Source organism: Maniola hyperantus, chromosome 19 (genome assembly GCF_902806685.2).
Source record: "Maniola hyperantus chromosome 19, iAphHyp1.2, whole genome shotgun sequence".
In the NCBI taxonomy this organism is placed as follows: Eukaryota; Metazoa; Arthropoda; class Insecta; order Lepidoptera; family Nymphalidae; genus Maniola; species Maniola hyperantus.
Genome location: NC_048554.1, coordinates 9,995,018 through 10,020,220, shown reverse-complemented (window position 1 = coordinate 10,020,220; position 25,203 = coordinate 9,995,018). Strand labels below are relative to the sequence as shown.

At 39.1% G+C, this 25,203-nt stretch overlaps 1 protein-coding gene across 2 annotated transcripts; it reads left to right on the top strand.

Moving 5' to 3' along the window:
- Positions 1-1,067: 1,067 nt before the first annotated feature.
- Ube4B (Ubiquitination factor E4B) lies at positions 1,068-25,203 on the top strand. Of its 2 annotated transcripts, XR_011237846.1 has the most exons (19): positions 1,068-1,308; positions 1,465-2,070; positions 4,129-4,270; positions 4,746-5,308; positions 5,774-6,022; positions 6,661-6,904; positions 10,323-10,496; positions 11,764-11,884; positions 12,300-12,431; positions 13,364-13,573; positions 13,969-14,311; positions 15,577-15,672; positions 16,265-16,531; positions 17,407-17,520; positions 18,269-18,389; positions 18,969-19,075; positions 19,649-19,742; positions 20,753-20,951; positions 21,137-25,203. XR_011237846.1 is itself a non-coding variant. In XM_034978635.2 (18 exons), the coding sequence occupies exons 1-18, from the start codon at positions 1,285-1,287 to the stop codon at positions 20,812-20,814; spliced, it is 3,669 nt and encodes a 1,222-aa protein (XP_034834526.1). In that variant the 5' UTR covers positions 1,068-1,284; the 3' UTR covers positions 20,815-25,203. The 2 variants fall into 2 exon arrangements, 1 of the variants encoding a protein (XP_034834526.1); XM_034978635.2 differs by having other exon boundaries at positions 20,753-25,203.

Sequence of the window (25,203 nt, the reverse complement as noted above, 5' to 3'; positions counted from 1 at the left end):
TATTATAGACCCATCATTAAATGGGTCCCATTGAGCATTATTGTCCAAAAGCGCGTTGAATGATGCTAATGAACGGGGTATAGGTGACATAGATCTAGCAATAGTGCGATGATGTGGGACCACGAAAAGTTTATTTTTTCGTGGACGAAGATTACTGTTGGATTCAGGGACACGTATGCGACACAGTTGGTTATGAAGTTCTGGAGCATTAACATCTCCTCGCAAAATTTGACACATAATTTTGAGTTGGTCGCAAATGCGTCTGACCTCCAGGGAGTTGAAACCTAAGCAACCTAACAGAAATTTGGTTGGGTATAGGAAAGGATAATATCCATAGCAACGTTTATACAGGTATCTTAGGAAGGCCTTTTGTACTTTTTCTAATATAAGCCCGTACTTTGCCTCGTACGGATGCCAGACACAGGTGCTTGTTTCGAGCTTGCTTCGGACTAAGGCGTAATATAGTAATCGTATTACCAAAGGACTATGGAACTCCCGAGAGTTGCGTAGTACAAATCCTAATCTTCGAAATGAGTCAGCTGCTACGGTGTTAATATGGTCATGGAAGGTCAATTTTTTATCAAAAATTACACCTAGGTCTTTCATGTTCTGTACTCTGGGAATAGGGATTCCATCCATTTTATATTCATGTTATACATAAGGCAACCTTTTTAAACAAGACTATACTACACAATATTAAATAATTATACATCTTATTACCGCGATTAATAGCCTCAACTGGTGACAGAAGGGCTGGCTAATTTTTTGCGCAGCGGATCAGCCTGGCTGTCCAGCGCGGAAATGCAGCCAGTATTCTTGGCACCATTCCACGCGGTCATGATTTATATAGTAATTAGATAAGGCTAGCTTTAAGTTTTATTGTATTAAAAAAAAAAAAACATCTTATTGTGGCAACATTTAATAAAGTTTTAACCATAGACTAATGATAAAAATTGTGTTAGCCAACATTACAATAAAATAAAAAGTCACAGACATAGGTCACAGGAGTAGGACTCACAGGTTAATACAAGTCACAGACTAGTAATCAAGTCTTTGTGTAAGTGGGGAGGATGACGCGTGTATTTTCAATACTTTCTCGTCATCTATTCACAAGTAAACGTCAAATAGCCAATCGTCTCAGCGGTCTCAGCTGAGCCAAAGGTGACTGACTGGTTGACGTTGGGGCCTGCGCTGCAGTTCTGTCTTATTCAATCAGAAAATCTAAATTCTTACTTGTAGTGATATTACCAGTTATTTGATACAAAGTCAACAAAACGTCCTATAATGAGTGAACTCAGTCAAGAAGAGGTGAGTCGTATTTTGTAAACGTCCCTTGGCATATCGCGTATGGCCAATCTAATTTCGTAACAAAACAAAGCGTTAGTGTCGTGGTGTTTAGCGTTGGTGTGAGTGTAAATTTCTACACGTGCTCGGTTCCCGACGATCAATTTTGCTTCGTTGCAGATACGAAGACGGAGATTGGCTCGGTTGGCAGCTCTGGGAGGGACTGGTCCGTCTCCAGCTCCCCCTAGTCCCCCCATCACGCCTGGTGCTTCCATGCCAGCCGACGTGCTAAGTCCCGCTCCTGCTACTGTCGTATCGCCCGTGCCTCGCAGTTCCAATGAAAACTCCGAGAGCACAGACAAAGAACAGAGCTTTGCAGAGAACAAAAGTGAAGTGCCAGATCAGACGAAAATTCCGCCGGGTGGCCTAATCGTTACGGAGAAGGCGGAGAGTAATTTACTGGATGAAATGCCAGATACCAAAATGACAGATTTGTCCCAAACAAGACAATACAATAGTTTTGATTCCATGGGTGACGATACTTTGTTGAGCTGTGGTTCGGTGCGAGGCCTGCCTCAGTCTACTGTGAGCAGTTCTGAGGGTGCATCCAATAGAGATGACAGCACATCTCGGTCTAACTCACCGGCACAGTTTGCTGAGCCGCCACCTGTGAAGCCACGGACAAGTACCGCCTCACCCAGCTGCTCTCGAAGATCTCTCTCTATGGAAGTAGATGATGTATCAGAAAGAAACTCTCAGTCTGAACCACCACAGGAAGCTATGGAGGTGAGTGCTCAGATTAAGTGATTATATTTAGTGGATTGCTTGACTTTCAATTTGATTTTTTGTTATAAAAAGTTTCAACAGATACTTTACAGATGAGTCATTAGTGCATGAGATAGTAAGTTAACTCAAGTAAACTATTACAAATTGCTCTTGAAAGAGTAGTAATCTTTTGGAATGCACTTCTTGCCAAGATAGTGTAGAATTTAACTCTTTAATCAATAATGGAATTCAACAATTCCATTATTTTGGACCTTTAATTCTAGACTTTAAATTATTTGAATCTCCTTTCAAAATATATATTCAAAGTTAGATTAAAAGTCTATTAGTCTAATTTATTGGTACTATTATTAAGTAATATGCTTGAGTACAGTATGTGGCAGAAAATAATGTACATCAACCGTTTCGGCTTTGTAGAGGGTTGTCTCTGTCACTCATAAGTCATACCTATGTAATGTTTTAACCGATTTCAAAAAAGAAGGAGGTTCCCAATTCGTCAGAATCTTTTTTTGTCAGGTTCAACAACAGAGACAATTTTCTACAAAACTGCTATCTCTTTCTAAAGGTTGATGTACATTATTTTCTGTTGTGTATTGTAATTATTATTAGATTTTAATTAAAGAGAAAGCATAGTCTACTGTGCAAGTTTAGGAAGCAGTGTAATATTGCAGTTAGTCTTCTTATTTAAAACACACTTTACTGGGTTGTATTAACTATGCATCTGAAGTAGATGACGTCACAATGTGAATAAGGGAAAGATGAATATGAGAGATGTAGAGAGAAAGCAGGAGAAATACATTTCATTGAGTTGTTGCATTAATTCAACCATGTTACAGTAACTGCAAGCTTTTGTTATCTCTGTCCTGATTGACTTGGCTATTATTGGTACAAATGTTTGTGGAAGCCAGTGTTTATCGTTGTTAATTGTTAATTACCCACCTCACACATATATTTATCAGAGTAAATGCGCTCTGATTCTATTCATTATGCAGTTTAATTTAATTTAATTTATTTTATTTTGTAGAGACAAACATTTACAATTAGATAAATAGATAGTATATATATAAAAACACTTAAACCAAAGCAGTCTCCAATGAGAAATTAACACTTATAATAAAAATTATGTACACAACACATGGGCATAGTACGCGTATGAAACAGTTATATTAAACTACTGTTTCATACAGTAGTAGTTAGTATGTTTGTGTAATATTTATTACTATTTACATTCAATATACTTAATTAGGCATGAGTGTTATATAAAGGTTTTTACATTATTGTTCTTGCAGTAGTAAAAATATAACAATAGACAACTAGAATACAGAAGTTTTACCTTAACTGGTAGATCAATAAATTACCATGCAATAGGTACCGGTTAAAGTCATGAGCAATCTACACTTCTATACTATAATGTACTATTTTATACTATAATATTATAAAGAAGTTTGTAAGTTTGCTTGTAGCGAGTAATCTCTGGAACTACTGAAGTGATTTTAAAAATTCTTTCACCAATAGAAAGCTACATAATTTCTGAGTGATGTTTTTAAAATAAAATATTACCTATATATAAGGCTTTATTTTATTTTCAAAAAATTAGAGATCTCTATGAAAATTGTAATACACTATATTTTAGTAAAAATATTCACATACCTATTCTAAATTAAGATAAATATTTAGATATGACCTATAATAATGTTTGTGCACATGACTTGTGCTGCCTATTATATTAAAGTAAAGCCAGTTGTGTGTATGTATTATGCTTATAGTTTTAGATTGCATGAGCATTTGGTTGCTAAGGTTTCCTTTTTAAAATCATCTTTTATTTTCACTCTGAATAACATGTGTCATTCAGACAATAAATATTAATGCTGTATAGATTATGTATGCTGTATAAATTGAAATTTATTGTATTGACCTCAAAATATTCTTATTTTTGTGATTATGTATTAGAAATTCACATACAATAATGATTTCATTCAATTATTGTTGTATGATATGTTTTAAAATTGATTTTAAAAACAGTATAAAAATGCAAGTATACAAGAACAGAATATATTTTAGGTTGAAGACAATGACTCGACACAATCACCTGCTCGTAAAATACAAAGGTCTCGAACAGTAAGTGGCACAGAACTTACGGAGGAACAACTTAGGAATATTGTTGGAAAAATACTCCAAGTATCATGGTCCGAGGACAGTGCAGGTGAGACAGCAACGTAGGAATATTTACATACTTTTTATGTAAGTCACTATATGTTTACCATTCATGTTTTTCAATGGTTGCATGTATTTAAATAATGTTTATAATGTGAAAACAAAGTTATTATGTAATAGCACAAATAAAGCTTGATTTATGGCATGGCAGAGATGGAGAGAAATGCTGACACTTGTTCCCTTCATAGAATTGTATGGTGTTAATCACATCACCTGTGTATACTTGCAACTGCTGTATAAACAGTGATTGACTACCGGTAAAAATTCTAAAATACGACTATGGAATCATTTAGACATATTCCATGATTGTGGGCTTTTCTGATCGTTGTTCATGACGATTGAGATTTAATTAAATAATCATTCTCTGTAAGTAATTGATTAAATTAAAAAAATAAGCTTGGGTCTTTGGGGTTTATGATGCAACATGATGAAGATCATTTACCTAATACTTTTTTTTATTGCAGGTGGAATGTTTGTACCGTCAGTGGCGGCATCGCTACTGGACAATCCAAAACTAAGTTTAGAGGAACTAGCATCAGAGGCTGTAATGGATGTTATCACCCAAATCGTAGATGGCTCAGATCCTCTCAATCAAAAACTGATCGCAGTGTCTGAGACAACCAAAAGACTAAGTGAAGACTGTGGTGATGATATTTTGACAACTGGACATCTCGGTTCCGAAAGTGACCCCGACAAAGCGGACTGTCCCACCCCATCACTGCCTATTCCAAAAACGATTCCCTCGCAGGGCCTAGCTGTTAGTTACATACTTAAGTTCTATAACAACATAAACCTATATGAAAGAGAACACTCGAAGAAAAGTTCGGAACCACCGCTGAGTGATTTGCTACAAAGTTTAAGGACTTTACTTGTAAATAATTTAGTGTTAGTGCTTAGAGGCATGTTTGAGCTGGAAAAGTGTAGGAAATCGCCGCTGTTACCATATATCCTAATCGGAAACACGCCGATTGGTCTCATTCCTGAAGTCGTCTTGGCTACGTATTTGGATCAGGAAGCCTTCGATGAAGTGAGTATACAAATCAATACATGTTATTTTACAAATCATGTTATTGTATGTACAGAATATATTGAGCAATCTTACTGTATCAGTGTTTATCCTGTGTATATTATATCCTTTGCATGTTTTTTTCATCTATAAAAATATGAGCTAAATATACAAGCCAAGTTTAGAATAATTTATATAAGCATTAGAAAATTTTGCTAGGATCTAGCTATCTATCACTTGAAAAATATGGTTTGCACGAAAAATACTTCGCATCACTTGCGTAGTTGCAAGTGCACAGTTGTTGATGTATTTCTACATTAAATAACAAAGTCTCGGTGTTACAAGATCTTTTAAAAATGCATATATTGAATCAAAATATATTTTGGGAAAAAACATAATATATTTAAAACATTTATTTCTAGCAGCTAGACGTCTTAGTTCGGAAGCATTATATTTTCTTGTTGGTTGATCATTATTTGTGAACAGGTATTCATACCCCTACTGATGGGCATTCGCGAAGAAATGCGTCGTTGCGTGTCCCAACTCGTGGGACGCGGCCACGGCGCGGCGTTGCGCGCTCTACGCTCTCTGTGCGAGCTGAGAGCCGGGCCGAGACTCTCCGCTAGACCAGTGTGTGCTCTGATCGCCCGACTGCCGAGCCTCTGTCCGCCTGCGTTAACTACTGCGCCTGGACGAGAGATCGCGAGAGTCAGCTTTCTCGGACCTTTCTTTGCAGTGAGTTACTATCTTAATATCTAGGGTATTCCAGCTCGTGAACTTGGGTACGTGCTCTACGCTCTCTTTGCAAGCTATGGGTAGGGCCGATACATTCTGCTAGACCAGTGTGCGCTCTGATCACCCGTCTGCCGAGTCTCTGTCCGCCTGCGTTAACGTACTTTTGAATCGTCAAACGCATCTACCACCGGCTCGGAATGCCTTGCTTACCGAGAAGAACCAGCAAGAAACTAGGTGGTTGCTCTTTTCAGAGATTAAAAAATTTAAAGCCCTAACTCCTCAGTCTCAATCCAGAAGACTCAGCAGAAAAAAAATACTAGCAAAGGGCCACATCCAAAATCAATTTCAGAGAACTTTTTTTTAAATAAAAATGGCGAGTTTAAGTGCGGAAACCGGCCCAGAGCGAAGAAGAAGAAGAAGAATGGCGAGCAAACCGGCGGGTCACCCGAGGTTAAGTGATTACCGCCACCCATGAACATTTGGAATACCAGAGGAACCACCAATGCGTTGCCGGCCTTTCAAGAATTTGTTGGTCCGCCCCTTGATTAACCCCATGTTGTAATCTAATGGGAACACCGGCGACTTATATTTGTAGAAGTATGATGCGAACTTAAACCTTACTCACTATTGTCCTTCAGATATCCCTGTTCGCGGAAGAGAACCCCCGTTTCGCGGAGCGCATGTTCGCGACCGGCACCGACCAGAGCCTAGTGTTCGCTCTGCAGCGAGAGGTGGAGGCCAGCCGCAACACACTTCACAACATCTGCCACAACATACTCCTGTGTCCTGATGCCAGGGAACCCTTCCTTAACTACTTCGCTAATTTGCTGCAACGGAACGAAAGACGCGCGCAACTGCAAACGGACGAAAGATCGCTTGCTGGTGAGTTTTTTTTGATTATGAGACTAGCTGCCGCGACTTCGTCCGCGTTGAATTAGGTTTTTTAAAAATCCCGTGGGAACTCTTTGATTTTCCGGGATAAAAAATAGCCTATGTCACTCTCCAGGTCTTTATCTATACCCATTACCCATGCAAAAAATCACGTCAATCCGTTGCACCGTTGCGACGTGATTGAAGGGACAAACCAACAACCAACAAACAAACACACTTTCGCATTTATAATAAGGGTACAAATTATGAGATCGAGGCTTGCGCTTGACAACAATCATGCCTGAGAAACACAGCAATGATGAGGTCTAGGTTGGAGCGTGCTTACCTAAAGGATGCCTTACGAATTTAGTTATCGCTAAATTCGTATCATCACACCATGTAAAAACTAGAGATCGCAAACGTTTTAAAAAAAAAACTACGCTGCGTTTGTAAATTGTCTCGCGCGCAATTGTCAACAAAAAAGATAGCCAAGTTATTTCTGCCGCGTTGATATAATAAAGTCACGGCGCATTTACATAGGGAAATAACATACGATGTTTAATAATAATACAACAATGAGACGAAGCAAGAAGTAACACACAAAATGTCCCCTTTGTATCTAGTATCCACTAGTACTTTATAGAAGTAGCTAAGTACGTCAATCTCATTCGCGCCGCGTCGCGAGTAGAGGACCTTTGAAAAAGGGCCTCACACGGGTTAGAAACTAGTCTGGCATACCGCGTACCTTCTTCCACTGATCACTGAATCTAGCAGTAAGATATTTATAAGTAGTTCCGAGTTGAAGTATCATAGCGCCTCAAGTGGAGAAGTCTAGAGACGCAGGTGGCCCTTCTTACGCGCTTCTCCAAACAAACGTATTACGCCTATTAATTATTCTATTCTTTGTTGGTCTAGATCTATAACTAAGCCATATATCGATTTATCTCTCCATTATCTATGCCCTAAAACAATTAACCCAATATAATTAGTCTATGCTATATACCTAAGAAACTAGAAAATTCAAAAATTAACAACTTCATGTCATCAAAAACTTTACTAAAAACATTTGAAATGATTATAAATCATTTCAAATGTTTTTAGTTTGTGTAAAAAAAATGATTTCTTTTGCCAAAAATAGGCGTAATTCCAAACGTCGAAGTGAAATTTATACTTTCCGTTTTCTACTAAACTTGCTTTTTGGCGCATGACTGCAAAGAAAGTCTATTCTCCAGCAAACATCGCTGAAACAATAGATCCCGCGCGCAATTTTCGTTACATTTGTTCCTGGCCGTCCAGAAGTACAAGCAGCCACAATTATTTTTCTTAATTAGAGGCCGATGGAAACTAAGTTTTTGATATATTATTTTTTAAATATTTTTTTTTACTGTTTACACCCGCTACAGAGTACAGAACATTATCGATGGTTTTACAGGTTCATATCGCGTACGCGTAATTGAATTCTATTCTATTCGATTGACTTCTATACCAATCAGAATTCACAAGATATTGTTTTTGTGTTACACGGCCAAATCTAAACACACCCGACGTGTCTAGTGTTTTCGTCTGGACGATCATGAGTCAGTACCCAGTGGAGGCATTGACTTATAACCTGTGTACCTACGTAAAACATTTGCCATAGCGTGCTTTGTTAGAATTTTCATTTCATTTTCCATTGTTACAATGACCTTTGAATTTTTTTTATCAGGAAAAACTCTGTTTGCTTTTATTATTCAATGATGCCTGTTATTTCCCTTTAAAGCATTGTAATTTATATGTATTTTACAGTGCACGGTACAAAATTACTCTTACAAAATTTCAACCTGGAGCCAAGGTTAGGCGCGGACGTACGCAATGGCAAAAATTATGCTTTCTTTCGACTTGGATTCAAAAACTCTTGTTTATAAACGACTTCAAAGAAAAGATGCTGATACTTTTTGTTTTTTAAGTAATGGGCCTTGTGTTATATTGTACTGTCATGCCATCTATTTGATAATAAATAATTTGCTTGTCGTACTCTATTTATGTCTCTATGTTAACTCTGCTAAAGCTGAAATGGCAATGGGTGGACGAATACAGCCTACAGTTCTAAGAACTGAAATTATAAGTTCTGCGACGAATGACGATCTCCGTTCCCTGCAATTGACCTATGTTCAACCGTAGACGTCTATCGGTCGAAAAGAGGATAACTCAACTCTTTTTTAGAGTTCCGTACCCGAAGGGTGCCAATGGGATCCTATTACTAAGACTCCGCGATCCGTCTGTCCGTCCGCCCGTCCATCTGTCTGTCTCTGTAACATTATGAGAACTTTTAACTATGTTTAAAGTTGTGTTACACAGAATGCGTAGTTAGATCCTTCAATCAAAGTACGATAACGCTTAATGAGTATAGCCGAAATAGCTATTGCGTTGAATGTCGCTCACCTCACCTCGTTGAATGATTCTCTATTGGCGTCAATCCAATTTATAAGCTTTCCAAGATCACGGTATAAACACCGGCTCTTAGTAAAAATTAAAAAACAATATGTTTTTGCTATTTTTTTGCGAATTGTACACGACATAAATAGATTTTTATGTGGCACTTCCGTTGACAAATGAATTAAGTGACAAAATGTACAAAAGTAACGAAAAATACTGAGAATTAAATAAATAAAAATGTAACTTATTTTCTTCTATTTCAAATTTTTATAAAATCGTGATGGCAATCGGGGTATGAGGCGGGGGAGACGCCCGGCGTAAAATTTAAAATTATAAATTCAATTAAAAAACTGGCAAGAAACACCATTGTTATTCTTTCAATGAAAATTGCTTTAATTTCACATTTGTTATTAAATAATTAATTACACATTCATGCCAGGTGTATGCGATTTATTATGTTTTGGTAGTTATTGCCACACATTTCTATTTACCTTCCTGACCTTATCCTTGATAGTAACTCAGTACAGTAACTATAGAATACATCAGGTATCATATACACGGTAGTATCAGTATCAGATAAATTACAATAACGTTATGTTGATGACCTCCCTAGCGCGCTGATGAGCGCTGTCTTATAAGTGAGAGTCCCGGATTCGATTCCCGACAAGTGCAATTTGGGAATTGACATTTTTAATTTCTTTATTGTATCAGGTCTGATCTGGTCCGAGGCTTCGGCTATGGCTAGTTACCATCCCGTCAAGACACTCTGCCAAGCGATTTAGCGTTCCGGTACGATGTGGCGTGGAAAACGATTAGGGATATGTCTGCGCCTTTATTTCTTTCAAGATTTAGCCTGCTTCTTTCTACTGTTGTCACTTACTACCACAAAATTATTTCTTACTGGGGTGTCTATGTAACAGGAAACGCATACATGCAAGCGTCTAGACCTAATATTTCAAGCTTATTTCAAGTTATACGTTGATTTTTCAGTCAATTAACAGTAGTTTTTTTCCAGGTGACGGCTTCATGTTGAACGTGTGCTCGGTGCTGCAACTGCTGTCGGTGCGGATAAAGTTGGAGCGTGTATATCCGCTTTACACATTTCAACCGGACACATGGATCAGTGTGCGCGACGAAACTAGACTTTACTTCACCGCTCAAGAAGCACAGGACTGGCTTGATGCTCTCAGTAAGTTTTAGTAACAAAATAGTTGGACCATGTATATCGTCATACATCATCATCATGATCAACCCATCGCCGGCTCACTACAGAGCACGGGTCTCCTCTCAGAGTAAGAAGGGTTTTGGCCATAGTCTACCACGCTGGTCATGTGCGGATTGGTAGATTATGGAGAACTTTCAGGCATGTTGTTTTCCTTCACCGTTAAAGCAAGTGATATTTAATGACCGAAAATGCACATAACTCCGAAAAGTCAGAAAACTCAGAGCTCACTATTGTCGTACCCACTCCTAGCACAAGCTTTACGCTTAAGTGGAGGGGAAAGCGGAATATTAGTCATAATTAACAAGGCTAATATTCTTTAAAAAAAAAAAGTTCCCGGGCACGCACAGAGGTGCGGAACCGCGAGAGGCACCCCCGACCTCTGACTAGATTGCGGACGTCCTTACTACTAGGCTATCACAGCTTGTATCGTCATACACATTCCATTAATAAGCATTAAACAATCGCCTGGATCTTCTTTATCCTAGGTTTCTTTTCCGCACTTAGTACGTAGCTGTTCTCACGCTATACGTGAGAAATCGGCTGGATACTACTAATAATTAAAATTTTTGCCTCCATAATTAAATAATCAAACCAGAATGCTTCTAGAAATAAAAATTTTGTACTACATAATTAAAAGGAAACCTGACTAGGCGTCTGTTCTTCTGCCTGTCCGTCTGTCACCAGGCCGTATTTCATGAACCGTGATAGTTAGTTGAAATTTTCTCTGATGATGTATTTCAGTTGCCGCTATAACAACAAATACTAATAACAGAATAAAATTAATATTTAGAGCCCCATACAATAAACGTAATTTTTTTGCTCGTCTTTATAGATAACTAGCTGATGCCTGCGACTTCGTACGCGTGGATTTAGGTTTATAAAATCCCGTGGGAACTCATCAACTTTCCGTGATGAAAAGTAGCCTATGTCGTTCCCCGAGATATAAGCTAACTCTGTACCAAATTTCATCAAAATCGGTTGAACAGTTGGGCCGTGAAAAGCCAGCAGACAGACAGAGACACTTTCGCATTTATAATATTAGTATGGATGGTACGGGACCCTTCGTGCGCGAGTCCGACTCGCACTTAGCCGGTTTTTTATGTGATAATCAAATTTTTATTTAACCTTCTGGTGCAGTCGGTAAAAAATGCCATGGACGAACGGTTCATTCACGGATCGGATGACACTCGAACCGCTAAGACACACCTTTAAATGTAAGGTTAATGTTTAGATAACGACCCCGCGCACCAGTGGCCCGAGGCGAAGTTCCAAACGGTGTGCTGGTTCCTCACACTGCACATGCATCACGTTGCTCTCATCCCGGCTCTACACACGCACCAGAGACGCATACGGTAACTATGTTTGTGTTTAGATACGGTACAAGCTTATTCCCGCGACTTCGTCCGCGTGGACTACTCAAATTTCAAATCCCTATATCACCCCCTTAGGGGTTGAATTTTCAAAAATCCTTTCTTAGCGAATGCCTACGTCATAATAGCTATCTGCATGCCAAATTTCAGCCCAATCCGTCCAGTAGTTTGAGCTGTGCACCAGTCACCTTTTAATTTTATATATTTAGATAAAGATAATGAATTAAATAGTACCTATAACAAGGGTTATTTAAAAAAAACATGGTCTATGAAGCTTAACAACATCATAAATCAACAATGAAAGTGTTAAAATTTTTCTTAAATGAAAAGGTGTTCGCTTTTGACAATGGTTTATTAAAGTCATGAGCATTTGTATTGAATTCTCGTAACTCTTCAGGGCATTCCGCGACCTGCAGAAGGTAATCGAGGAGCTGATGGCGGCCGAGCCTCAGTGGCGGAACAGCTACTCAGCGAACAGGAACAGAGAACTGCTGCGGAGATGGAGGAAACAGATTAAACGGCTACACAGGTATGTTCATACCAACACTTTTATAAGACCCATCGGCAAAATTCGTTTGCGCAGAAAAGCGCAACCCAATGCTGACTAAAACCGAATATACACCAATGAAATGCAGGCCTTATGGTTTGACGATAAGATTTTAACAAACATGGCGTGTTGCCTACACGCCAACAACCAATAGCAGACGGACGCGCGCTGGGATTGGCTGAGATGTAGCTCTCATTAAAAGGGTAGAATATGTCGATCTGTAAAACTTGCCTTATTGACATATTGTTAAATTAGTATAAATTGCGTAAACGATAAGATATACTCGCAATCATAGGAGCGATATTTTGGCTTATTCAGTTTATTCACCCTAAAACCTACCCCGAGTATACACCCTAGTAACCCTAGGGTGTATACTCGGGGCGTGTGGGTGTGTGTCTATCCACCCAGGATGACTAATCTAAATATGTAAAAGGACTGACTGACTGATCTATCAACGCACAGCTCAAACTACTGGACGGATCGGGCTGAAATTTGACATGTAAGATAGCTATTATGACGTACCTAGGCATCCGCTAAGAAAAGATTTTTGAAAATTCAACCCCTAAGGGGGCGAAATAGGGGTTTGAAATTTGTGTAGTCCACGCGAACGAAGTCGCGAGCATAAGCTAAAGCTAGTTTGGTATATAATTTTTTAGACCAGTGTGGATAGATACACATATGCGAGTATACACCCTAGGGTGGTTGTTATACTATACTGATAAACGAAATAAGCTGATATTTTCTCGCTTTGACTTCCGTCAGTTTATCTTGTGTAATTATTCGTCGATGCTGTTAAGCTACGGCGGGAAACCTCTGGTTACAGACACGTATTTAGAGTTAAGGAGAGCTTAAGTATGCTGTTTTCATTCTCTGATGTTTTGATTCAAGATTGGAAAGCACTTTCTCGTCCACAGATCAAAGCAGTGCGCAGAAACGGCACTCCTAGACATTGAACTAATGCGGCGCGGCGTTCAGTTCTACTCGTCGGTATGCGCTATGCTGGTGAAGCAGCTGGAAGCGGCGGCGGAGCCCAGCACGTCGCAGTCGTCGACCGCACACGCCTTCCGAGCCACACCCGAGTGGTATGTGGAGGACATCGCCGAGTTCATGCTCTTCACTGTGCAGTGAGTACACCTTCGACACTCCCTGTGGTCCTACTCGTCAGGCGCTATGCTGGTGAAGCGGCGACCGAGCAATTCATACGAGACAACTGATTAAACTACCTATTGCTACTACCGGTACACCAGTCTGCCCGCACACGATTTTTGTGGGGCTAATGATTGTAGAGCTGTAATATTGTAGAGACCATAGCTCAGCCATGCTAAGTCCGAAAATGGCTGAGCTGTGGTCTGAGCGAAATCAATCGAGCGGGACAAGGACAACGCTTAGGTATACGTAATTTTTATTAAATTTGTATACCACAAGAAAAACTACCTATGTTACCTGTACCTTACCATAACTACACATTTCTTAACCAGTGCAATACTATTCAATTAAATTTAACTATCATTATTTCCAGATACGTCCCACACACAGTAGCCAACTACATAGAAGACCCCATAATAACGTGGCTCCTAGGCGCCATTTGCAATTCCCACCTAATCAAGAACCCGTATCTCGTAGCGAAAATCGTGGAAGTTCTATTCGTCATCAATCTGTCCCTGCCTATGAAAATCAAGAATGTATATGAAAAGTTCATGGACCACCCGATGTCACAAACCGCTTTGCCCAGTGCTTTGATGAAGTTCTATACGGATATTGAAACGACGGGTCAAAGTACAGAGTTCTATGACAAGTTTACAATTCGGTTTCATATTAGCATAATACTCAAAGGAATGTGGGAGAGGCCAATACACAAACAGGTAATTAAAATTTTTATTTACCCTAATAATAAACCACCAGGATATGGAACGCCTTTCCAGCATCAATTGTCACCCCCACTTTTTATATCGCTACCGATAAGTCTAGAGTGAATAGGCATCTTCTAGGCAAGCGCGCTCCATCTTAGGCTGAATCATCACTTGCCACCAGGTCTGATTGCAGCCAAGCGCTAGTCTATAAATTAAAAAAAATGTATCTTGTTCTATTATTGTGTTTGTATACTCTTTTCTGAAGTAACGTTCATACGTTACTTCTGTTGAAAATGGTTGCCAAACAGATTAGCTGTTTTGATGCAGCCATCTTTTATCGGGGTGGTATATGAATGGTAGATAAAAGTAGAAACAACACACGAGACATCCGATCTCTCGCTCGAATTTGTTAGTTAACGTGGGATAGCGATAAGTATAATTGCTTCAAGTAGGTATTAAGGTGACGCAGGACGCTCGACCAAAATTGGCAGCGCACGTGGGTAACATGTTTGCTTTTCACTTGACATTGTATGAGAAAGTTGAGAGGCACGATGATTTTCACTGAAATCAAGCGCGCGAAAAGGGTTTAGGAAAAGTATTTTTGAGAAAAAACTGCTGAATTTATGTTTGCAAAGTAAAGTTATTTCAACTAATGAATAAATAAACAACGTCTAATGATAAATTGTTTTAGAATTTTCACATCCCTAATCTTATTTATTTACGCCCAGAATTGTCATTAATTTAGTGTTAAAATAGGAATCTTTTGAGCCTCGTAACTTTTGAATCAATATTTTTTTCAATATTTTATATATCAATAAACCTAGATAATGACGAGATAAATCGATATAATTCTTAGTTTTGTGCGTACAATATCGAATATTGTTGTATTTTCCCTCCTACGTTTGTATGGAGAAAGCACCGAACTGAGCTACCTTAAGAACGCTCGATCCACCTATTCGTGAGTACCAATTAGTTAGTGTCATAGACTAAGTATAATGGTTGAGTAAATCTAATGAATAATTAGGTTTCCGTATCTCCAGAGAAAAAAGAAATCCTTAAAGAATCACTTCAGTCAGTCGTGTCTGTCTTGACCGGTCATGAAATTTGGCAGGTATGACTGTCTTATAGCACAAGTTAAGGGAAAACTCCGAAATACATGAATTTGTGTTACATCACATAAAATTAAAGTGTTATTTCTTGCACGATGGTACGGAACCCTTCGTGTGCGAATCCGACTCGCACTTGACCGGATTTTATTGGTTTAAATTCTGTTTCAGGCAATTGTGAAAGAATCTCGGTCGGGTCGGCAGTTCGTCAAATTCATTAACATGCTGATGAATGATACCACATTCCTGCTCGACGAATGTCTTACGGTATGTTCTTCATATTCATTCTGTTCTTGTTGCTGTTCATCATCATTAACCGATAGACGTCCACTGCTGGACATAGGTCTCTTGTAGGGACTTCCAAAATGACCACACGCCACTGTCTTGCGCCGCCTGAATCCAGCAGCTCCCTGCGACTGTCCACCTAGTGGGGGTCTAACTCTGCACTTTCCGGTGCGAGGTTGCCATTTCAGCACCTTGAGACCCCAACGTCTATCGGTTTTTCGAACTATGTGCCCTGCCCATTGCCATTTCAGCTTTGCAACCCGTTAAACTATGCCAGTTACTCTATTTCTCCTCATTTCTTTATGCTTTTACTCGTATCTTGTTTGTGTTATCTTGTGCTAACTTTGTGTTGCTCCCATTTTACTGGGGCACTGCATAGGTCACACCACACACCTATTAGTACACGACAAGTTGAAATGGCAATCAGGGAGGGAACGCCCCGCACTAACCCGGTGCGGGTGAGCGTGAGTGACGTGCGGGTGTGCGGGACGTCCCCCAGCCTCATATCCCGATTGCCATCTCAACCTCTCGCCGATTATACTTTGAAATTAATTTGAACTTTGCGTTATTTTAGTACCTGAAACGCATCCACGAAGTCCAAGAAGCAGAAGCGAACGGCGCAAGCACGAGTACAAGCGAAGCCCGCGCGAGAGCGCTCGCACAAGACGAGCGACAGTGCCGGTCGTATCTCACACTCGCGCGAGAGACTGTGGACATGTTGGAGTATCTCACAGTGGAGATCAAGGAGCCGTTCCTGAGGGCCGAGCTAGTGGAGCGCCTCGCCTCCATGCTGAACTTCAATCTGCAGCAACTGTGCGGGCCCAAGTGCAATAATCTCAAAGTAAGGAATGATCTATTTCTAAACTAGTTTTTGACTGAATAACTGATAAAACAATACTAGATCAAAGGTCTAGGCTTCTCGCACAAAACGAGCGGCAATGCTCATACTCATATCTCACTCTGCTGGTCGATTGCGGTAAATCTGCATCAATCATCATTAATTCATTACAATCTGAATTGTTGTGATTGGCTGAATTTAAGGTATTCTTTAAGCAACAATGCATTGTAGCCAATAGTGAGCGAGCGTCAACCAATCAGAGATGGTTGCAATCGTGACATTGTAGCTGTCATTCTACTGCAATCGAGCCCCTGGGGCTCTACCGCGGTTGTTTGACAGCTACAATGTCACGATCGCAATTATCTCTGATTGGTTACTGCTCGCTCACTATTGGCCACAATGCATTGTTGCTCATTATTGCAACAAGAATCGCACAAATTCAGCCAATCAGAACAATTAAGATTGTAATAATGATTGATGCAGGTTTTAGACAATCGCCCCGCTGGTCTAGCATGAGAAGCTATCAAATTATAACTGTTGGGAGCATCTAGGAACTTTTTTATTGTTCTTTACTTCGTCTTATTCCTGATCTGCCTTTTATTTGGTTAGATCGATGGGTTCTTTATACCAGACTACGGCAAAACCAAAAAGAAGGGTTAAGATTTTAGTTCCTGACTGATACTAATATGTTCGTTTTCACTGTTTGATGACTATCCTATTATGTTTGTCCAAACTAGGTTGTTGGCCAAATGGCTCGGCCGTTTTAAGTTTAGTTGAATTTAGACCGAAAGATCTTTAGGGTGAAAGCAAACGAGCTGTGATTGAATTGCCGAATACAGCTAAACCTAATAAAATAAGTCATACGTATTCATTTCCAGGTGCGTCGGCCAGAAAAGTACGGGTGGGAACCACGGCGGCTGCTGAGTCAGCTGGTGGACATCTACCTTCATCTCGACTGCCCGCAGTTCCACGCCGCGCTCGCAGCCGACGAGGTGAACTATCCTTCTTATTTTTTGGGTTCCGTACCCAAAGGATACCAACGGGACCCTATTACTAAGCTTCCGCTGTCCGTCCGTCTGTCTGTCAGCGGACTGTATCTCATGAACTTCCACACAGAGTGTGTATTTCCATTACCACTATAACAACAAATAATAAAATTTTCAAAACGGCCACCCTAAAAAAAATTAAAGTACATAATCTTGTACGATGGTACGGAACTGTTCGTGTGCCAGTCCGATTCACACTTGGACCAATTTTAAAACGGAAAGTTATGGTATATAAGGGTTCCATTTTTACCATTTTGGTACGGAACCCTAATAAGATTTCTGAGCAGGTATTTCGGCGTAACTTAGTACGCGACAGGTCGAGATGGCAATCGGTGAGGGAACGCCCTGCACATTCCCAGTGTTAATTCGGTGCGGGCGAGGGTAGTCCCCCGCGCCTCTTACCCCGATTGACATCTCGACCTGTCGCGAACTAACTATACCTACTTATTGCTGACATTTTAGAGCCTCAATAGCTCAACCGGTAAAGGAGTGGACTGAAAACCGAAAGGTCGACGGTTCAAACCCCGCCCGTTGCACTAATAATTGTCGTACCTACTCCTAGCACAAGCCTGACGCTTAGTTGGAGAGGAAAGGGGAGTATTAGTCATTTAACATGGCTAATATTCTTTAAAAAAAAAAAAAAAAACACTTGAAATTTAAGACGCGATGTTTTTAATGAATATAATATCCACAGAGATCATTCCGAAAGGAGTTATTCGAGGAGGCGGCGCTGAGGCTCGCCAAGTCGTGTATCAAGACGCCCTCCGAGATCGAACGCTTCAAGACGCTTGCAGATAATGCATATCAGATTGCTGGTATGTATGTTTATCTATATAATATGCAGGTTGTACAGTACGCGGCCGAAAGTAATATCGGCCTTTAGAATGATATTTCGGCTTTGTAGAGCGTTGTCTCTGTCACTCATACCTATATGACGTTTTGTCGGTCTCAACGACCGAGACGGTGCTCTACAAATTTGTCATCTTCTAAAGGTACATTACTTTCGGCCGCGTACTGTAAGTACAACGCTAGCAAAAACGAAGCAGGTGATAGTACTGATGATTACTGATTAATTGATAAGAGACCACAAAAAACGCAAAAAGAACCCTGTATTTATTAAAAGTTCTATTTTAAATAAAACATTTAACTGACGCTAAAGGTTATCGCATGTTGTGTAGTTAGGTGCCGCGGGGTCAATGCCGCGTCGTAGGCGGGGCTTTGACCCCGAGTTTTGCATGCTATCATTGCGGGTTTGAAAAATACTATATCACTAAAGCTACAAGACGCATAAGGCAAATGGTTATTGGAATTGGATTTCTTACTCTTTAAAACCAATAGTTTTTTTATGGGAAATATTTTTTTATTATAAAAAAAAAATTAAATACCTTTTTCAGTATCTAACCAGCAAAAGAGCGACGAGTTTGCGGACGCTCCGGAAGAATTCAGAGATCCTCTGATGGATACATTAATGACTGACCCAGTTTTCCTGCCCTCTGGAAAGGTGAGATTGAAATATAAATACTTCTCTCCTCAAAAATATATCTTCTTTCATCATCATCATCAGCCTGTGGATGTCCACTGTTGGACATAGGCCTTCCCTAAAGATCGCCACCACACCCGCGGGGTGGTTACGTAAAACGTTGCAGTAGCAACAGCAGTAACAATGCGACAGTTCATTTGCTGTCTGTCTTCTTCTTATTTTGCTTTGTGGCTATTGCTGTCTCTCTCTAGCCGGACGTTTGACAGCAATGATCGCGAGATACGTAATCACCCGGCCGGTCCTCAGCCTTCCCCATCCAGCCACTTCCCGCCAGCCTCTTTATATCGTCGGTCCATCGTGCTGGAGGGCGTCACACAATACGCTTGTTTAAACGCGGTCTCCACTCAAGGAACTTCTTTCATTCATCCACATAATTTTTTGACTAAGAGGACTGTTGGCAGAGGAGGGGATGTTGAACCTAAATAAATAGTAAAGTACTTCGTGACAATAAAGTGAATAAACTCATCAAAACTTGTAAGATATTTTATGACTGAACTTTTAGACTTTTACATGTTGTTTCTTACTGATTTGCAGGTCATGGATCGTTCGGTGATCCTGCGACACTTGTTGAACAGCGCGACCGACCCGTTCAACCGACAGCCACTCACTGAAGACCAGTTGCATCCAGGTATAATAATTCTCTTAACAATTATTACAATCTATTCTATTATCTATACTATTATATAAAGAGGTAATGTCGTTAAGTTTGTTTGTAGGGGGTAATCTTTGGAACTACTGAACCGATTTTAAAAATTCTTTCACCAGTAGAAAGCTACATTATTCCTGAGTGACATAGGCTATACGGGATCTTTAAAACCCTAAATCTACGCGGGCGAAGCCGCGGGGATCAGCTAGTATTTTATAAAAGCCAGAGATTAGTCTACCTAGCTGTTTTCGAGAGACATCTACAGATTATTTGTAAAGAGCAACCGCCAAGTTTTATGCTAGTTCTTCTCGAAGTGCAGGCATTTAAAACCAATGATAGATTAATTTGACGTTATAGATAATGATAGGTAAATAAAAGTTTATTTGAATAAAAAAATCTTTCTATTTCAATTCCCTGCGTAAAAGGATGCCTTTACTTTTTTTTTTAAATAGCCAAGTTTAGTATGCTGCCTAATAGTCCCCTTTCCCCTTCAACTAAGCGTAAAGCTTTTCCTAGGAGTTGGTACAACGATAGTGCAACGGGTGTGGTTTGAACCGGCGACCTTTCGGATTTCGGTCCGCTTCTTTAACCGTTGAGCTATCGAGGCTTTTAGACTATTGTCAATTTAGTCTAGATGTGTAACCATTGACTCCATTTCAAATCATCATCATCGTGATCAACCCATCACCGGCTTGCTACAGAGCACGAGTCTGCTCTCAGAGTGAGAAGGGTTTTGGCCATAGTCTACTACGCTGGCCATGTGCGGGTTGGTAGACTTCACACATCTTTCAGAACATGGAGAACTCTCAGGCATGCAGGTTTCCTCACGATGTTTTCCTTCACCGTTAAAGCATGTGATATTAAATTAACTCCGAAAAGTTAGAGGTGCGTGCCCGGGATCGAACCCCCACCCCCGATTAGAAGGCGGACGTCCTAACCACTAGGCTATCACAGCTATACATATTATTTATTGCTATAATTTCATTTTACAGCAACGGAACTAAAAGAAAGGATACTCCAATGGCAACGTGATAAGAAAGCCCCAACGTCCTAAACGTTCTAAGCCAACCCAAAGTCTGATGTATATAATGTATGACATATATAAAGACTATGCTGCATGTTTCCAGCGACCAACGGACTATTGTCCACGTGGATGGATGAGAGATTACTGAACACTGTTTTTTCCAAATTGTATATACAGTAAACCACTTTTATAAGTCGTATCGGCAAAATTCGTTTGCGCAGAAAAGCGTAACTTAAACCTGACTAAAACCGAATGTAACACCAATGAAATACAGACCTTATTTCTTATTATTTCAAATTGTATACAGTACTACCACTTTTATAAGTCGTATCGGCAAAATTCGTTTGCACAGAAAAGCGTAACTTAAACCTGACTAAAACCGAATGTACACCAATGAAATACAGACCTTATTGCTTGACATTAAGATTTTAAACACGAAAACAGCAGAGACTCGTGTTATCTCGCTCATAATTCGCTTGTAAAAAACATTGCGCGTAGGCAACAAATAGTGGATGGACGTGCTCTATGATTGGCTAAGATATTTTCGCCATTCAAAATTAAGGTTTCTGAGCAGGTACATCAGCGTACCTTATGATAAAGTGGTAATACTGCATTGAACACTGTTTTTCTTCCAAATTGTATGCACACTTTTAGCGTTGAGTGTAACTTTTGAATGAACTAATGACCAGATTTAATTATTATAAATGTATCTATAATAATTTTTGTATTATACTTTAAGTTACTTAGCAATGTAGGTATCGTGCGCGCAAAACAAGTAGTCCAATCTGATGTTGCAACATGGCAGTTTCCGCAGGTAGTTTAACTAGGGATTAAATGCCCAAGCCTGGCTGAGATATTTTTTGTGCAATGCGCAGTCATACGCCTCGTGTTCAGATTGTACTACTTGTTTGTTGTACTTATACTGTACATTATACTGCAAAATGCGATCTCCTTGAGTCAGCAGTTTAACTAAAAAGAAATACGCTCAGGTCTATTAGAAATTTTCAAAAATGGTTTATCCTTTCTATTACAAGTTTTCTTATCTTGCGGTTAGTGTATATTGTGCCTGAATGTACATAAGCTAAACACTAAAAATACGGATCGTTTTTTGCATACATTTCTATTCAAATTGGAATAAAACAGTCCAGTAAACGGTTACTTACTCTAGGAGTGAGGATTTTATTGAGTTAAAAATTAAGCTGCAGACACATTACTGTGTTGTCGTGTGTTAAAACACGAACCGGTCGACCAACGACCAATCGAGGCAAGTATCGAGCGTCAAACTACGTCTTTATATAAACAAGCAGTTTTTATTTTGGGTCAAAAAGCGGTTAGTCCAAGAGCCGATGAGAGCCTGATTGACTTGCGGCTACCATGAACCGTGGGTCGCGGTGGCCCTGGCCAACCAGGGCATGGACATACATATATATTATTGTCTTCTATCGCAACACGTCACACAACAACACAGTAATTTGTTTGCACCTTTAGAGCAGTCATGCATGGGTAACTTGAGCAGATGATCGTTGATCAACGTACACCGCACGAGCAGTCGTTATCACCTACTCGGGCAAGTGACAATTACATTGCAGTTGCAATATAACAACTGGAGGGATTTGACTGCAGCAGAGCAGTCAAAAGCGTCTGTGTAAATTGCGAAACTGCTCCACCGCACAACTGCCTGGAGCAGTCTCCCGTGTATATGACAATAAAAGGAAACTATAGTTTGTATGCAGTCATAGCTTGAAGCGGTCAGTCATGACGGCTACAGATGTTCTATTTCACTAAAACCTGGCTATGATTGTGTGAATGCACAGTACACGCACACATTGTTATAGTGTGTGTGGCGCTCGGTTCGACCGCGAATTTGTTATAAGTCCCGCAACTTGCTATTGCGCTGGAACCATGTCTCATTAACATCGAAATGAAGTCATTTTGACGTCAGCCAGAAAAAAAAATATACCATCAGCTCGAAACTTCAGTCTGGTGCAGACATCACTAAAATAGCGGCCACGCGCATAGCAATTTGCGGAACTTATAAGATTACGCACAGAAATGCGTTAACGCTTGTCCGTACACTCATTACAACCAAGGCTGAGCGGTCATCGTGAAATAAAACATCTATAACCCTTGTATGCCTGCTCTTACAGTACATACACATTACAAAACCTACATGCTGATTGCTGTGAGTAACAAAAATTGTTCGTTCAATCGCGTAAGATACTCTACCTACTACTACGTAAGTTAGTTATAAAATATTCAAGTTTTATTTTATCATCAAACCTGATACTGATCGTTCATTTTACCGTCATTTTGATGTAGGATTCATGAATATAAGAAACATATCGATTATGCGTTTACACTCAAATTCATATGGGCAGTTAACTGTGCTCAAAGTTTAGGTAGCAAAGCACTTTATAGCCAAAGATTTAAATCCAAGATATGCGCTGACACGAAAAATTGTGGCACATGTTTTGGCAACTCGGAAAAATTACACTGATGTATTTTCAAAAACTGTTTTTGCTTTTTCTATTACTTTTTTCTTACGATTAGTATAAATTGTGCCTGAATGTACATAAGCTAATCACTAAAAAATCAACGCTTCTGAGAGATTAGTGTCATCTCTTTTTCTCTTACATAAGCTTATATATCAATATGTCAAGTCCGTTAGCAACCTAACTTTATTCACTTTGGACACATTCACCCATAGGCGAGGCCAAATCTATAACGATTTCAATCTCTGAATCTTCGAAGTTCGAACCATGTTCATACGTATAAAATGCTTTCCATATTTTGGCAGCCTAATGTGGCTAATTCTGTTGTCCATAAACTCTAAACTAAACTAAAATGGCACGTCTAAATCTATTGCTATCCCTTTCATAATGTTGCTTGCGGATAAGGGTAGCACTAAGTTTAGACGTGTTAATTTAGTTTAGTTTAGAGATTGTGTACAAGAGAATCGGCCCCATTATTTACTTTGCAAATAAGGTACACTTTAAAAAATCTTATACTTATAACACACTAGATGATGCCCGCGACTTCGTCCGCGTGCATAAAAAGTAGCATATGTCCTTCCCCGGGGCATAAGCTAACTCTGTACCAAATTTCATCAAAACCGGTTGTACGGTTAGGCCGTGAAAAGCTAGCAGACAGACAGACAAACTTTCGCATTTATAATATTAGTACCTGGATTGATAAATTTTTTAAACAAATACCTAATTTAATATAGAGGCTCTAGCATCAAAATTCGTCTGCAACAATGTGATGACTGCTATCGTTTACGATAAAATACCTTGTAATGCCGTTATTACAACATATTTTAATAATTACAGGTTGTGGCTTCATATATGCAGCTATACCTGACAGATTTATCTTTGATTTTTTAATAATTGTCAGTACAATACTCAGTTTTGCTTACAAATGTAGGTAGGTAACTATTTAACTGAACAGTCCCATTGTTTAGTTTAAGTTATATCTGCACAGTTTTCAAGGCCACATATATGACTAGAATATGAACTTATGTTGGTTTTTATAAGCATGTCAATGAAACGGAGGCCTAAATAATAACACCAATCACAATTTTTCACCAAATAATTTTGTATTAAACTGTCTTTTCATTTAGTTATAGGGCATTGTTTTGATGCATTTTTTGATTGATTGTCTGTAATTTAATATTGATTAGAGAAACTTGCATAATTTTATGATTTACATATTTGATGATTTTAATATAAACCTATCGCGCAGAATCTAAAAGAATAGGTACCTAGCTTATTATCTCTGTCACATGCTCATAAATATATTGCTCTCTTGCTCGCACAGAGTTCAGTGACGCGGATGTATACAAAATACAGAACTTGTAAGTAACTTTATTTTCATGAGAAAATAGAAATTAGAATGTAGATTGAATTATATTTTTATGTATTTGTCTTGCACATAGTGATGTAATTATGTTCTCGTTTAGAAATTCGGTTCTCGTAATATTCTTGCATAGAATTATGTGAATTGTTCCTTTATTTTAGTCAAATCGATTAATTTCTCGATGGATTTCTTAGAAAATAATATAATTATAATGCATTTCTATAAAAAGTAATCTTATTAAGTAAGTACATTTAATGTCTGTGCGCATGTTTGAAGTTAGACATCTCAGTCAGTTTAATTAATAACTATTAAAATGCCAGAATAATACAAGATCAGGCCAACAATTATTATTTTTGATAAAGTAGTAATTTTCTCCTGTCACTGCCAAGACAATGAATTAAGTCTATAGATCAGGCATTCCTAAATTATGATATACACCTTTAAAATTACTTGGTCTCATTGTATTATAATTTGTCTCATATTTGTCTTATATATTTTAAAGATTGTATTATAATAATTAAAAAAAACTTATGTTGATGTCAATAAAATATAATAAACATTGAA

Excerpts from the sequence above, each read along its gene's own strand:
- Ube4B (XM_034978635.2), top strand. The coding sequence starts at position 1,285 with ATGAGTGAACTCAGTCAAGAAGAG. Across the intron at positions 6,905-10,322 it reads GGACGAAAGATCGCTTGCTG|GTGACGGCTTCATGTTGAAC; the intron begins GTGAGTTTTTTT and ends GTTTTTTTCCAG. Across the intron at positions 17,521-18,268 it reads CCGCGCTCGCAGCCGACGAG|AGATCATTCCGAAAGGAGTT; the intron begins GTGAACTATCCT and ends TAATATCCACAG.